This window comes from Plasmodium yoelii (genome assembly GCF_900002385.2).
Source record: "Plasmodium yoelii strain 17X genome assembly, chromosome: 7".
In the NCBI taxonomy this organism is placed as follows: domain Eukaryota; phylum Apicomplexa; class Aconoidasida; order Haemosporida; family Plasmodiidae; genus Plasmodium; species Plasmodium yoelii.
In genome coordinates, this window is record NC_036179.2 from 12892 (window position 1) to 29582 (window position 16691).

The window sequence follows — 16691 nt, forward strand, 5'->3', positions numbered from 1 at the left end:
AATTATAGATTTATATTTTGTATATATAATAACCTAATAAAAATATTATTGGTTCAAATTAATTATTACATACTTTTTCCATGTACTTTGCATTAATATATAATTGTATATGTTTCCCAAATTTAACATATTTCAATATTAGTAATTGGTATAATATTTTACTAGTTTATATTTATAAAAGTATAATAATAACGCATTATACATACCATATTATTTATAATTATTAGCACAAACTATAACATTATATTTTATTAATATACTTATGTTTTTTCTTTTAACTATTTTAAAATATAATATATTTCTAATTTATTTATACCTCAAAATATAAAGTTTAAAAATTAATAGTGATTAATATGTTAGTATACCTTATGATAAATAAATTATGCCGTATAAATCAATTTCTATTAATACAAAAAGAGAATAGTAACTACAATTAAAACTTCAAAAAATATTATATAGTTCAATTTTTTATGTGTTACTAAATACGTTAGAACCATAATAATATCTATAGACAACGTTATATTGTCGATATATACCAACCTATACTTTATCACTATCTATTATATGTCCCCAATGTCCTTAATTAACAATAATAATATGCCCATATAATGCACAGCAATATTCAAAACCAATTATCTTATAATTCATATCCACCCTCACATATAATGCTATTATTACAACATATATTCCCGTAATACAATTTAAATCAAAATAATAATGACACAAATAATAACTTTTACTAAATAAAATTTCCATAAAATTAAGAAAAATATTATGATGTGCATAATTCAATATACTCCCTCATTAACAAGTTTTATATAATAGACAATTATCATATACCATGATATCACTTCATATATGAAATATAAACATTTTATTTTAATCATATTAAATCGACATGAACACTCAATTGTATATATTATACTTTATGGGAATTATGGTATTGCCCCTTTCATATTAGTTTATACCCCCTTTTTGATTGCATATTTAGACGACATCCCGTAATTAAGTATACGAGGTAATAAATATTGTCAAATTATAAACAAACTAATAAAAATATAGTCCTAACCCAAAACAGAGATTACATAAAACAAAACTATAACTTATAGTACAGAACCCTGACACAAAATACGAGTTTCCCAAAATGCAACTCTAAACCTCACCATAGCTTATAATTTTATTAATAAGTGCGTTTATATTAATAAATTCAAAATCCATTAATACATAATATATATCCATGAAAATATGGACAAATGATATTTTGAAAAACACTAAACAAAGATAAATTAATTATATATTAAATTAAATATATATAATAATGGAAAAAACAATTAAATCATATTTCATTATTCTATATAACGTAAACAAATGTAACTTTTATGCCATAAAATATTAAATATACTATTTTTAATCATTTAAACAGGTATAATAAAACATAATAATAAAGAGTGATTATTTTGATGTTTTTGATTTTTTGGGTTTTTTATATACTTTCATGATTAATTTAATGTATTGACAAGACCTAATAAATGTTTCAAATGAAACCACGGAACATAAAACAGTAAATGCGATAGGAACGGTTCCTGATATTATTATCACCAAAGAAAGAAAAACCAACAATATTGACCTCAATTTTAATCCTTCGTACAATTCGTTTATCTTTCGTTTATTTTTATAAGTATTAACACTACTTAAATTGGGCTGTCTATATTCTCTCTCCAAGAAATTTACTTCGTTTTTCAATTGGTTATAGTCTTCACCTTCTGATACATAATTATTTTCATCTTTTTTTCTTATTCTTTTATTTTCTATCACTTTTGTTGTTATTCCACTATCCCCCATATTATCAATCTCTTTTTTTACTTCTTTTAATTCTTCTCGAATTTTATAAATTAACTTTTTAGTTCTTTTATCTAACTTATTTAAATCGGGTAATGTACTCTTGTCTTTATGATTCTTTATATATGAATTTATAGCATTTCGAATATGTATAATTTCTTCGTTATCATCATTGTACTCATTAAGTTGTTTTGTAAGACTAAAAGTTGATTCATAAAAATCATTTAAATCGAACTCCTTTTCTACATCTCCTAATATTCTATTGCTTCTAAATTTTATTATATTCCTTTCATGCCATATTTCCTGCAAAGAAATAAAATATTTATTAACATATTTCCAATTAATTTTAATTTTCCTTTAACTGTTTTATCAATACATCAAACAATAATATAAGCTTAATGTAAAACAAATAGATACAAAAACTATAATCAAATATCATTAATAATAAAAGAAAATAATATGTAACTTACATTTTTCCCATATTCAAAAAAACAAATAATAATTGAAAAAAGAACGTATTTTAAAATATTCACTCTCATTTTTATCTTTATTTATTAAATAAATGAAATAATAAATGTAGTTTGAAATAATGATGATAATTTGATATTTCAAAAATAATAATATTTATTAGTTTTTTGAATTTCCAATAGAATTATGTAACTGTTGTTATAAACATCGTTATATTCATTAAAAGTATTTATCGATATACATATTATTATGTTATTTTTTTTTCAAATAAATATTAATTTTTCTCAAAAAATACACCATTTTTTATAAACTATTTTCCCTAAAATTTATTTTTTGAAAATTTGTTGTACAAATCATTTTTTAATACAATTTATAATACATTAACATGTTTAGTGATGCGGTTTTAATATTTTATAAATTTATATATGATCGTTTACGTACTAACAAATCTAATAAATATCAATTAAAATAATAACATATTAGATACATATATATTTTTTATATGAATAAATACAAACATATAATGAAAACATTAACAAAACATCATTCTTATTTACATTTAAATGGTTTTTTATTATAATATTTCTCCAATTCTAAATATTAATAATATTCTTCACTTTATTTTCCCATTTTTTTGTAAATTTTTTTTTTTTCATAGATTGATATCTAATCATTTTATTTATAAATATATCTCAGAATATACAACATCAAATATATTTTTTATATTAAAATAATGTAAAATATTCATATTTCCAAGTATACCTCGTATAAATCACAATGGATATATGGAATCAGAAAATGAAATACAATTAATAAGAAATCCTTTATTTTATCCTATTCATTAAACACATATTATAGTATATTTAATAGTTAAACATTATTTTGTCTTTATTTTTATAAATATACCACATTAGTTATCATATACCATTTCCTCATATAAAAATAGGCTAAATCAACCTCAATATTCCTCACACATATTAAACCCATAATTATTTGTACTAATAACTGAAATTCAGTTTATTTAGTATTCTTTAAATTTATATATTTTTTAAATTTTACTTAAATATAAGTTAATTAAATTTATCATTCCAAAGAATCTTACTTTTATAAACAAAAAAAATAAATTAATAAATGGCACATGATCGACCTGAATAAGTTTGTATATATTAATAATCCCAGTTTCTTATCGACTCGATTTATAATATTTTTCATCCTTTTTTCTTACTTCTGCTTCTCCCCCAACTCATAAATATTAACATAAACACTAATGTAAAAATGTATAATATTTTCCAGTGGACAAATATTTTTTAAATATTATACTAATTCCTAAAATAATGCGTATTAAAATAAATATACCTTTAACGTAACTTATTTCACTATATATATTTTCTCCAAATACCACTTTATACTTTTATTCCATTCAAATTCATTCTTCCATCACTCCATTTATCATTCGGTTCAGGTGTTACTGAGGAAGGAAATCATAATAAATTATTTTCTTCCAATTCTCTTCCATCTCCCCCAGTTTCTTATATTATGCATTGTTAATATTTAAATCAACGTTTACTTTTTGGATCAAATCAATACTTTGGAATAATCTTTCTATATCTATTCCAATATTCGACCGATTGACCCATAAACCATTAACACAAAATAAACAATAAAATACAAAAAGTAAATAATTCATCAGATTTACCATAAGTTATATTAACACGAAATGCAATTCTTATAGCTTGTCGAAATATATTACTTTACTCGTTCCTTTTCATAGTCATTTTCATCCTTATTTTTTCTCTTACATATTTAGACTTAATATAAATATTAAAAACTCCAACTTATCCTTTATATATTTTAATAATTTATTTCATATATATATTTAAAACAATTATTTAAACTAATAAATGTTATCGAATTATAAAAAATTATTCAAAATTAAATGCAATCTAACACTTAACCCGAATATGGGATCCACAGAGACAAACTCAACCCTGACCCACAACATAAAAACTATATAAAAATTATACAAAAACAGTATAAAAATATTATAACTATACATATATAACATTATATATTATTGATTATATTATTTAATTATTTTTATAGACCAAATAATTATGTTCAAAAATTATGATCAAAAATTATTTATTTCCCAATAGACAGCTTCTTAACATATATTAATCATTATTAATCTTCGAATCATATATTAATGAACCATTTTATTCTTTATTTTTTTATCTTTTCTCTTAAATGCTGTTTTGGGGTTCGTTTCCGGAATCCAAATAACGAATACTAATATAAAATGTTAAGAAGCGTACGGTTGTTTGTTAATATTTGCATGTATATAATTAAAGTAATATTTAAATGTAATATTTTTTAATTCCTTATTATTTACCTTATAAGAAATTCCTAAAAGAAATCCTATTACACCAATTATCGATAAAACTGGAATTAATTTGTTTGTTATCGACGAACTTGATGTAACTTCAAAACTCAGTTCAGGACTCGTTTCAGAACTCGGTTCAGAAATTTGTGTTGTTTTTGTATCTGAAAGTAGCGGAATATCGCTACAATTGTCGTTAATTCTAATACAATATTTTTTAAAATTATTATAATCATTTGATAATGTAGACAATACTTGATAATAGGCGCTATCTTTAGTATTATTAGAATCGTTTTTAAGGTTTTCGTATTTTTCAACAAATTTTTTAGCATTTTCTAAATATTTCTTATCGTTTCTGTCGCTTACACTAATTTCAGTATACATGATACATAATGATTTAAATGCATCATACAATTTAGACACATCCTCAAAATTAATATTCAAAAATTCCTTTTTTTTATCTATGATTTCCTTATAATTTGCATATCCTGTTATTTCTTTTAATGATTTACTACAATCTGTACCATTATTATCACAATTAATATAATATGGTTTATTTTCTATATGTTTATTGTAAAATTCATTTAAATTCTTAAACTCCTTAATATTCTTTATGCTTAACATATAACTTAACCAAATCATAATGTATCCAACAATATTGATATTTTTTATTTTATTTTTCACAAACAATTGCTCAAACAACCATATACATCCACCATTTATTTTATCGAGATCAGTCTTACATTCTGTTCCCCCTGATTTTCTATTAGAACAATAATTCTTAATGTTCCCTAAAGTATTAATATCACTAGTTGTACCTTTGCTTAAGTCATCGGGTAAATAGCTTCTCAAGTTATTAAACCTCATACACTAAGAACACATTTTAAAAAGTATAATAAAAATATATGTTAATGAAACTGTTATAAAATCAAATTTAATAAAATTTATAAGTAATATAACATCGAAAAATATAAGGAAAAGCAAATTTTATTAAAAAATGCATATACCAGGTTATAATCCATTGTAATTTTATTTTGTTTATAATATGTAGATTATGTAACATCATATTATTTTATATTTTTTACGCTTAATAAATGACAAAATAATTGAACTATAATATAAAACTATCTATAATTGATCCTGTTATTATCATTTTTAATATTAATTTAAAGATAATATGGAACAATATATAATTTATTGTAGTTAGATAATTGCCTTATTTTGCGGGTGTTTAATACATTTTTTACCAAATGCATATATAATACAATTTTACATAAATTATTGTCCTTAATAACACTCATATGAACATTATTATAAAAATTAAAGCAACATTGTAACGAATTAAAAATACATCATCTTATACATATGTTTTAATATAGAAAATAACCAACACCATATCTTGTGTTTTAATATACTGCAAAAATCGAAACAATTAAGAAACCCATTATTACTATAATCCTTAAAAGTATATAAATAGTTATTTAATAAGATAGATTAATTTTTTATATACTTGTTTCTTATAACATATAATACAGAATTTTCTAAAATTATAACATTTACAAAATAAGTTGCATTGTTCACTTTTTTAATTGCATATACATAAATTTATAGTTTTATTTAATATATATCCATTCCAATTATATCTAACATTTTCAATAACTTTATTTTTATTTCCATATACTTCAATTTAGAAGTATACCTTATTGAGTAATTTTATAATATATTTTACGTATCGTTTCCACGGTTTAAAACAATTAGCACTGAACCCATACTTATTATTCTATTTATAATATTAAATAAGTCTTTAAATGTATATTGTTTTTAAAATAATACTTAATAAATATTAAATATTAACATATAAATAAGTATTGATGCAAATTTTAAAGAATAATAGAAAACTATGCGTAATTAAGTTGGTATATTGTTCTTTAAGAGGAGAGAGATAAGATATGTTTGCAATTTTAATATATAAATTTAAATAAATACTTGCTAAATGTTCTACATAGTTCATTTTTATCTTATATACTTTATTGTTATAGTTGTCAATGTATATATATTCAGATAATTTATTAATTCTATGGTAAAATAATGATAATATAAAACGCGTTAATATGGAATTTAACATGAATTGAATCTTTAACATTTTCTCTATTTATCCAGTTTTTTAAAATATATAACTACATATCTCAAATTGGATCTTTAAAAAATACATAAAAATTATGCCTTTATAATGTATTATTATGTGTCTTTTCGATAATATTAATGTTTAATTATATGAAGGTTTCAAAATATAACAATATTTCAATATTAGTTATTGGTAGACCATTTTACTAGTTTATATGTATAGGCGTATAATAATAACGTTAATTTTATATACAATATTATTTATAATTATTAGAATAAAATATAATATGAAATTTTATTAATATATTTATATTTTTTCTTTTAACAATTTTAAAATATAATATATTTATACACCAAAATTATAAAGTTTAAAAATTAATAGTGATTAATCTAATGTTATACCTTTATGGGAAATAAATTAATGTAAATAAAACTATTTCTATAATTTGAATTTAAAATATTAGCATAAAATGATACTAAATACAATTGAAAATTAAAAGGATAGTATAGATATATTTATAATTTAATTTTTTATTAATGTACATGATTTTATTGATTATTAAAACTGTTAGATGCATAAAATGCCTTTTATAGATAACGTTGTATTGTCGATCCTCGATCGATACATTATGAATATCTATTATTACAGTTCAGTTGGATAACATTATTTACATTAAAATAAACATTATACAAATCATAAGTTCTACTTAATAAAATTTTTGTTAAATAAAGAAATATATTATGATAAGCATAATTCTTTATAATTATGATTAACAAGCTTTATATAATAAATAATTATGATATATCATAATATGAATTAATATATGCAATATAGACATTTTATTCTAATCACATTAAATCGGTATGAACACTAAATTATATATATTATAACTTATAAAACATGTTACGTAATTCATTACATATTAGCTTATGCCCCTTTTTGGTGCATATTTGGATTTTTTAACTTTATCTGTGATTAAGAATACGGGATGGTACATATATTAAATTAGTGTTTAAGTTATAAAAAATTAAATGCAATATAATACTTAGCCCTAACCCGAATATGGGTTCCACAACATAAAAACTATATAAAAATTATACAAAAATTACTTCCCAATAGACAACTTATTAACATATATTAATCATTATTAATATTCGAATCATATATTAATGAATCATTTTCTTCATTATATTTTTTATTTTTTCTCTTAAACATTGTTTTTGAGATCGTTTCCGAACTCCAAGTGACGAATACTAATATAAAAATTTTAAAAAATGTATAATTTATTTATATTCACAAATTAATCAGTGATGAATATATTGTTTAATTGATTTATTATTTACCTTATATTCAATTCCCAAGAAAATTGATAATGCAACAATCATAAATGCAATTGGAATTAGTGTCCTTTTTATTACGAATCTTCGTGAATATGTTGGAAGAGTTGGAAATTGATTACATTTATTTTTTAAATTACAATAATCATTTGATAATGTAGATAATAATTGATTATAGGAGGTGTCTTTACCATTATTATAATCTTCATTAAGTTCATCATATTTTTCAACAAACTTTTTAGCATCTTTCAAATAATTCTCACAATTTGTACCCTGTTTATTAAATTCAATATACATATTACATAAGATTTTAAATGGTTCATAAAATTTATGCATGTCATTAATATTCATCAAATCGTGGTTTTTTTCTATAAGTTCCAGATAATTCTCATAATCAGTAACATTCTTTATTTTCTCATTATACTTCTCACCATTATATATATATTGATTATAAAAAGGGTTTATACTGTTGTCGTTTCCAATTTTGGTAAGGTTTAACATATAACTTAACCATATCAAAATGTAATCAACAATATTGGTGTTTCTTTTTACAACATAATTAAACAATTCTAAACTCCCAAAGAACGCATCAAACAAATATAAACATACAGCACTTATTTTATCGTAATCACTAATACAGTTCTTACTATCACAATATTTATTTAAAAAATCTTCATTTTTAAATTGATAATTTCCACTACTGTCCAATTGATCGGGAAGCGAGTTCCTTACTTCCTGGAACTGTTCACACTAAAAAACCATTTAAAAACAATTAACAAAAACGCGAATTATTAAAATAAAGTTTAATGATATTTATATGTAATGCAATATAAAAAAATGTAAAGGAAACTATTATTATTAAAAAATGCATATACCACTTGCTTATTCATTATAATGGGGTTTTATTTTTGATTTGTAAATTGAGTAGAGGCATGTTCTTTTATATGTACTGCACCAAATGTGTGACGCAAATGTTTTAACTCAATATATTACAGCTGCCTGTAGTTAAATATATTATAAGCTTTTCAATAATTAAATTAATATGGAATAATAAAATAATGTTATTACTAAAAAAAGGCTTTATTTGTGTTTATGCTAATTAGCTAAGTTACCTTAAATAGAGGGATGCTTAACAAACTTTTGATTAAATATATGATGCATTTTATACAACAAATGAAATTCTTACTAAAATCTGGTACATCTTTGTTATAAAAATGGATATCTTTCTATAAAGAATTTAAAGTATGTTTGAACATAGAAAAGGTATAAATTTATATTTTATGTTTTGTTGATTGTTCTTCAAAAAATTAAATGCTGTATAAATCTAAAAAAACAAAAATTATATTATTACTATAATCCTTAAAGTATATAAATAGTCATTTTTTTAAATATATTAAACTTTTATATACTTGTTTATAATACAATAAACCAATGTTTTATTAAAATTATAGTATTTTCAAATTAAGTTATTTTACTTACATCTATATGCAAATTATATAAATTTATATTGTTTTTAATGAATGTATATAAATTCATAATTCATTTTAATCAGTTCTATAACATTATTTTTATTCCTACATATTCCAATTTAGAAGTATTCTTTATTTAGTAATTTTATAATGTTTTCCATATTTTTCCACCGTTAAAGTGGTAATTAGCACTGAACACGTATTTATAAGCTTAAATAAGTTTTTATATGTAAGTCGTTTTTAAAATAATACTTAGTAAATGTTAAATATATAACACATAAATAATTATTGATACAAATTTTAAAGTATAATATAAAACTATGTGTATTAGGTTAGCATATTGCCGTTTGAGGGGAGAGATAAGGGACGTATGTTTTTTTAAAACAAGGATATAGCCATATAAGATTTACCTATTCTACACAGTTTATTTATTTCTTATATTTTCTACCATTAATGTTTTTAATTCATGTATAAATTAAAAATAACTTAGAATTATTACTTTTATAAACATATAGTTTCCTTATATATTTTATAATAAACTATATTTAGTTCTATAATGTAAAAGTATATAATTATTAATATTATTTTGCTTGGTATTGGTAGTCTAATGTTATCACATTAAAGCATACTTAAATAAATGTTATAATATTTCATTTGATTCTGTATACATACAATTTAATCTGATAACACCTTAATAATATATATAATGAATTTATATCCATATAGTGTATCAAATGGATTTAATGATTTTTCGTATTTAATACTTTATCTATTGTTATTACTATTGTTATTGTCACTGCTATGTAACTACATAGTACAACGGAACAATTAGTGCACTCAATAATAATCCTTTAAACCAATGTAGAATATTTCCGTATTTTGTTGTTTTAAATTAACTATTTTGGAACATATTATTTCGCAATAACAATATATTTAAATTATATATTTGTGAATTTGTATGTATATAATAACCTAATAAAAATATTATTTCAAATTAATTATTATATACTTTTGCTGTATACTTTGCATTAATATATAATTGTATATGTTTCCAAAATTTAACATTTTTCAATATTAGTAATTGGTATAATATTTTACTATATTAGAACAATAGCGATATTCTATATATCATATTATTTATAATTATTAGAACTATAACATTATATTTAATATACTTATGTTTTTTCAATTTACTATTTATAACATATTTCCAATTTATATATACCTCAAAATATAAAGTTTAAAAATTAATAGTGATTAATATGTTAGTATACCTTATGATAAATAAATTATCCCATATAAATCAATTTCTATTAATACAAAAAGAGAATAGTAGCTACAATTAAAACTTAAAAAATATTGTATATATAGTTCGATTTTTATTTTATTATTAAAAATGTTAGATGCATAAAACGTCTTTTATAGATATCGTTGTGTTGTTGGACTTCGGTCGATATTTTATCACTACCTATTATATATTAGTGATCTGTTTAATTAATCTTAAAAACACACATATTAATATGAACGTATATTATATTGTAGACAATTGTTACAAATGAATCATCTTATAATTCATACCCACCCTCACATATAATCCTATTATTACAACATATATTCCCGTAATATAATTTAAATAAAAATAACTTTTACTAAATAAAATTTTTCATCGAACAAACAAATCCATTGTATATTATAATCTCCATAATTCAATATACCCCCTCATTAACAAGTTTTATATAATAGACAATTGTCATATATAACCAATATTTATATATCTAATATATTATTTTAATCATTTTAAATCTATATATTATACTTTATCAAACAAATATTATCACCTATTTCATATAACCACCTATTTCATATTAATCACCTATTCCATATTAATCACCTATTTCATATTAACCACCTATTTCATATTAACCACCTATTTCATATTAATTACCTATTTCATATTAATCACCTATTTCATATTAACCACCTATTTCATATTAATTACCTATTTCATATTAATCACACTACCCCTTTTTTCGTTGTATATTTACACATCATCTCCAGATTAAACATACGCAATCATAAATATATTTAATTATAAAAAAATTAATTATAAAAAAATTAATTATAAAAAAATTAATTATAAAAAATTTAATTATAAAAAATGTAATTACAATACCCCAGAACCACAAACAATCAATCATCAAACATCAATCACAAACATAACCTTGACCCATAAAAAATTAACACCCACCCATTAAGAATATTATAATTAAAAAACAAATTAATTACATTATATATTTCTTGACTTTACAACTTTATGTTTCATTATTTTATTTCATATTTTATTTCATGTTTTATTTCATATTTTACTTCATATTTTATTGTATTTTTTTTAACTTTTAATACTATATTTTGTTATTAAAAGGAAAATTATAATTTGCATTAATTTATAAAAAACATAGCCGTCAATATTGCTACCAATAAATAATTTTTATAAAATTAACAATTTTGCTAGAAAAATGTTTAGTAAAACTTGTACTAAAAGTGATACAAAATCACAAATGTATAATTATCACACTATTATTATGATGAGGTAAAAAATGTTGTTATTATAGTAGTATTAGTAATATAGAGAATTAAATGCATTCCTCAGATTAAATTAATTATTTTAATATAATATTTATATTACTATGCTTTTTTATTTATTAGTGTAAGCAATATGTGATTCCATACGTAATGAGCTGTTTTGTAATTTTAAATTGAGTTTGATCAATCATAAAATATGTGTATTCATAATGCTATATTTAAAAATATCAATTATATAATTAAAGTTATTTATTTTTCATATTCATTATTTATGAAAGATTCTTTTATTGATGTCGTTTTGTGGTTGAATTATTTAAATAAAAAATATATTAGACTTATAAATCTGATAAAAGCATACAAATTTGACTTTTAAATATTTGTTTTTTATGCTTTATTTGATAAAATTATTTGCTTCAATTTTAATTATATTTGTTCTGTTTCGAGTTAATTTTTAATTAAAAAAATACTAATATATATTTTAATATTTTGTTTGTAAAGTTCCCAAATGAATAAGTTTTGTATTCAAATTGTTTTCTTTCTTTTAATCATCCCCCTATATGTGAATAATAAAACCCTTGCAACTGAGCTTGTTCCAAAAAAAAATACAAAACAGAAATCAAAAAAAAATACAAAACGTTATCCTACGTAAGAAAATACAACAATATATATACTATATATTACATATTTCATTATGAAAATATTAAATGTATGTCTTTGCAAAAATGTTATAAATACAATAACTTTATTTTTGTACACATTAAAAATATGTTCATTTTTAGCTATGATAATACAAAAGAAATATATCAAAAAAACAAACACCTATTATATACCGATCCCAAAGAAACTATAAATGCGTACAAATTTATGAATGACGCTTTAAAACAGTTAGAACATCATGCTACAAGTAAAGGTTATACACGTTGTGGTGGAATTCCTTCTGAGAATATAGTTTTATATAAAAAAAAACATAAAAAGCATACAAAAATTAAAAAAATTGAATATATAGTTGATGATCCGAATAAGGTATCAATTAACGAACAACATTAAAAGTTATAAACCAAATTGAAATTAAAAAATAATTATAATATTTATTTTTCTTTACTTCCATTAGTATAATGAATTAATAAACAAGTTTTGGGATCCCGATCATAGCAAATTTGTGTATGGAAGCTCGGCTAAAAGTATACAAAACATAAATAATTAGTCGAATTAACATATTATTGTTACTATTTATTCGAAATTTCGTGATTTATTATTGTTACTATTTATTCGACATTTCGTGATTTATTATTCCTATTGTTATATGATACTATTTATTATTTTCCATATATTCAAACTCATAATATTTTAATTATATTTATGCAATTTTATAATATGTTTTTAGGAAAAATTGCCCGTGTGTATACTCCAAATTTATTAATGATACAACAACGTTGGAAAAAACTTCCGTGGACTCGTGAGAAATATTTTTATGCTATAACTGCAAAATATAAAGTAAGCAAAACTTTCCTCTTCTATTTCGTTATAAATAATATTTTTCGTATTATTCAAATAAACTTTTATTAATTTTGTAGATATCAAAAAACAAAACTATAATTGTCATGTCTTCAGCAAATATAATTGATAACAACCGTAAAAATAAAAAATATTTTGAAAACACAATAGTAAAAAGTGCAAATTTATTCCAAGCTGAAGTTGATTCTGAAGATGAGATTAGAAATGGAAAAATAAAAAAAAGCTATGTTAACTTAAGTGGATACATTGTTGAAAAAAGAAAGAACCATATTTATGTCATCTATATCGACTCTATGAACGGTATACAGATTTTAATAATATAATAATTTATTTCAACAATTGTTAAAAAAATATGGTTTTAAATAAGTGTACATATTTATAATATATACTATAATTTGCAACAAATTTAAACATTTTATATAATCATCCATTTATGTTTTTTTCTTAGAATGATGAACATGGTTCCATTTAACAAAAATGTATTATTGGAAAACCTTTAGATTGTTTGGCATTTCACAAATAACCATATATTTTTCACCACCGTAATATTAGAAGATTTATGTTAATAAAATGACTTATTTCCATACATAATGATTGCTTTAAATTACCATCATAACATATTTTTTTGTTTTATGATTGTTTTGTTCTTGTCTGTTATTTGTTATGTCTTTTAATAATATAATGCATCTATATGTATTAATTTTTTGAATAATACAAATAAAACTGTTATAACTTATGAAGATCTTTCATTTAATACTTATCACCCTTTTTTGTTTACAAACATGGACATCATCTGTAAGCTAAAATTTGGGGGGATTTCCCATATATTTAAACGATTCTTTATTTGAAGTGATATTTGATTTTAATATTATTTATAGTAATGAAATTAATAAGATGGTCAGAATGATTCAATACAAACGTTACATTATATGTAATAACTTTTATATTGTTATTTAAAGCATATAATACCAATATATTTTATACACATATATGTAAACATTATAATAAACCAACTAAAACATTCTTTCCTTTAAAAAAAATTCATATACATTCATAGAAAAAATAAAATATAACATAAATGGAGAATAAAAATAAGCAGTTTCGTTAAATAAAAATATTCATAAAATGAACGTATTATGATATATATAATTCAATATAACCTTGAGCCCTGATTCCTAAACCATGAACCCTTAAAATCATAATGTTTTGTGTGCGCTATTCTTCTCACCTTGCAATGAGTTCATTTAAATAATTATATAAATTTACTTTTTATTTTTAAGTATTAATTTTTTATAAATTCCGTGGGCATTCTTTTCCTTCTATTTCAAATCTACTTATATAACCTATTTTTACACTTTTTAAAACATTTTACTTATCAAATCCAAAAATGAATAAAGGCTATATTAAGATTGCTTTGGCACTTTTAAGTCTCGCAGGATACACACAAAATGTAACATTTGCAACTGGGCACCCTTCAGATGTTACTATTAACGCCAACCCCTCCCGCCAAAAACCATTGTATGAAAATGTCGAGAAATATATACATATTCGTCGAACCCCTCCATAATCATTAAATATTTTAAATTCCATTTATAAATTCATTTCTTTCTTTTTTTTACCCATTAAAAATAATCTCACTTTCACCAATAATATTTCGAATCAAAGATTTGAAGAGTTCCCAGAATTGGCATGTGAAGACCTTGATGAAGCTTTAGTAGCATTGGATCACGCAAACGATGCTTCAGAATTTTTAATAAAACTTTCTGAGACAGGTATAGACGATTATTCGACCCATTCTACAGAAAATGGAGATAAAATTATATATTCTAAGAAAATTGGAAATATGGATATTGGAAGACTTCATCTTACGATCCCATCTGCCTCTAACGTATCAAATACCAAACAATATTTAACATATAAAAATAACTTCAAATTAAATAATCATTATTATACATATCCACATTTTTTTTTCATTAGTACTCTAACGTATTAAGGAAACTCTGGGATTTCAATCATAACAAAAAACCCGATGAAAGGTTTATTAATGGTACATAAAAAATAATCAATCAATTTAATATCTGCTTCTCACTATTTACGCATCTTTCAAGTTTACTGTTCTTTACCATTTTTATTAACATTTTCTTATATTCATAATATTTCATTTATATATCCAAAATAATCATTTTTTTAGGAAAGCTTGCTCGTGTATACTGCAATTATTTAATCGTGCTTGAAAAACTTAGCATAGATCCTAATTATACACCCCTCACAAAAAAATATGCTTTAGCCGCAAGAGTTAAAGTAAGGGCATTTTTTTCCATTATTCATGTTATTATACATTAATTTACACAATACATATATGTTTTTTATTCATTAATTTTGTAGCATTCAAATGACACAACTGTAATTCTTTGTCCTTCAAGACCTCTAAATTATCTCGGTCAAAATGATGATGAACCTAATATGAATGAAATATTAGAAAATACACAATCAATCGAAACTGACATTGATCCTGAGGAAGCATTAACCAAATTAAGTGCTAACATAGCCGGATTTGTAGTTAAAAAAGGGGAAGATAACGTTCAAGTTACTTATATCAATGCTGTAAGCGATCTCAACAAATATTCATTTTTTTCGCATTTTAACATTTATCGACAATCTACTTTTAACTCATATATTTTATGATATTGACATATTTTATTTATCCATCTTTTTCGTAGATTTATGATGCTGGAAATTCTACCGAATATGACAACGATAAAAGAGAAAGAGAACTTGCATATACAAATATCCTAAGCTTAGCACAACGCATTTGATCTAGTAAACAACAATATATCCCAAGTATAACTCTTTCAACACTTTAATATTGGGATACATATTTTAATCAAATTAATTTATCTTTATATGTAGTCCCTATTTAAATTACCATCACAATATTTTGACCGCTTAAATTATTGTTTAGTATGTAATTTCTC

The 16691-nt window shown here is 21.5% G+C and overlaps 5 protein-coding genes across 5 annotated transcripts; 2 read left to right on the forward strand and 3 right to left on the reverse strand.

Moving 5' to 3' along the window:
- Positions 1 to 1452: 1452 nt before the first annotated feature.
- PY17X_0700009 (fam-b protein) lies at positions 1453 to 2378 on the reverse strand (the record flags this gene model as incomplete). The annotated part of the gene is made up of 2 exons (XM_034637465.1): positions 1453 to 2142; positions 2310 to 2378. 2 exons carry the CDS (start codon positions 2376 to 2378, stop codon positions 1453 to 1455), a joined length of 759 nt encoding a protein of 252 aa, XP_034493437.1.
- Positions 2379 to 4530: 2152 nt separating this feature from the next.
- Positions 4531 to 5709, reverse strand: PY17X_0700011 (PIR protein; the record flags this gene model as incomplete). Its single annotated transcript, XM_022957108.2, has 3 exons — positions 4531 to 4596; positions 4700 to 5557; positions 5695 to 5709. The coding sequence occupies 3 exons, from the start codon at positions 5707 to 5709 to the stop codon at positions 4531 to 4533; spliced, it is 939 nt and encodes a 312-aa protein (XP_022811061.2).
- Positions 5710 to 7978: 2269 nt separating this feature from the next.
- PY17X_0700013 (PIR protein) lies at positions 7979 to 9039 on the reverse strand (the record flags this gene model as incomplete). Its single annotated transcript, XM_022957104.2, has 3 exons — positions 7979 to 8065; positions 8156 to 8899; positions 9025 to 9039. 3 exons carry the CDS (start codon positions 9037 to 9039, stop codon positions 7979 to 7981), a joined length of 846 nt encoding a protein of 281 aa, XP_022811060.2.
- A 3667-nt stretch (positions 9040 to 12706) lies between these two features.
- PY17X_0700015 (fam-a protein) lies at positions 12707 to 14188 on the forward strand (the record flags this gene model as incomplete). The annotated part of the gene is made up of 6 exons (XM_034637466.1): positions 12707 to 12846; positions 12981 to 13224; positions 13313 to 13382; positions 13586 to 13695; positions 13776 to 13964; positions 14165 to 14188. 6 exons carry the CDS (start codon positions 12707 to 12709, stop codon positions 14186 to 14188), a joined length of 777 nt encoding a protein of 258 aa, XP_034493438.1.
- Positions 14189 to 15103: 915 nt separating this feature from the next.
- Positions 15104 to 16532, forward strand: PY17X_0700017 (fam-a protein; the record flags this gene model as incomplete). The annotated part of the gene is made up of 6 exons (XM_034637467.1): positions 15104 to 15234; positions 15382 to 15604; positions 15694 to 15763; positions 15908 to 16017; positions 16102 to 16320; positions 16437 to 16532. 6 exons carry the CDS (start codon positions 15104 to 15106, stop codon positions 16530 to 16532), a joined length of 849 nt encoding a protein of 282 aa, XP_034493439.1.
- Positions 16533 to 16691: the final 159 nt, after the last annotated feature.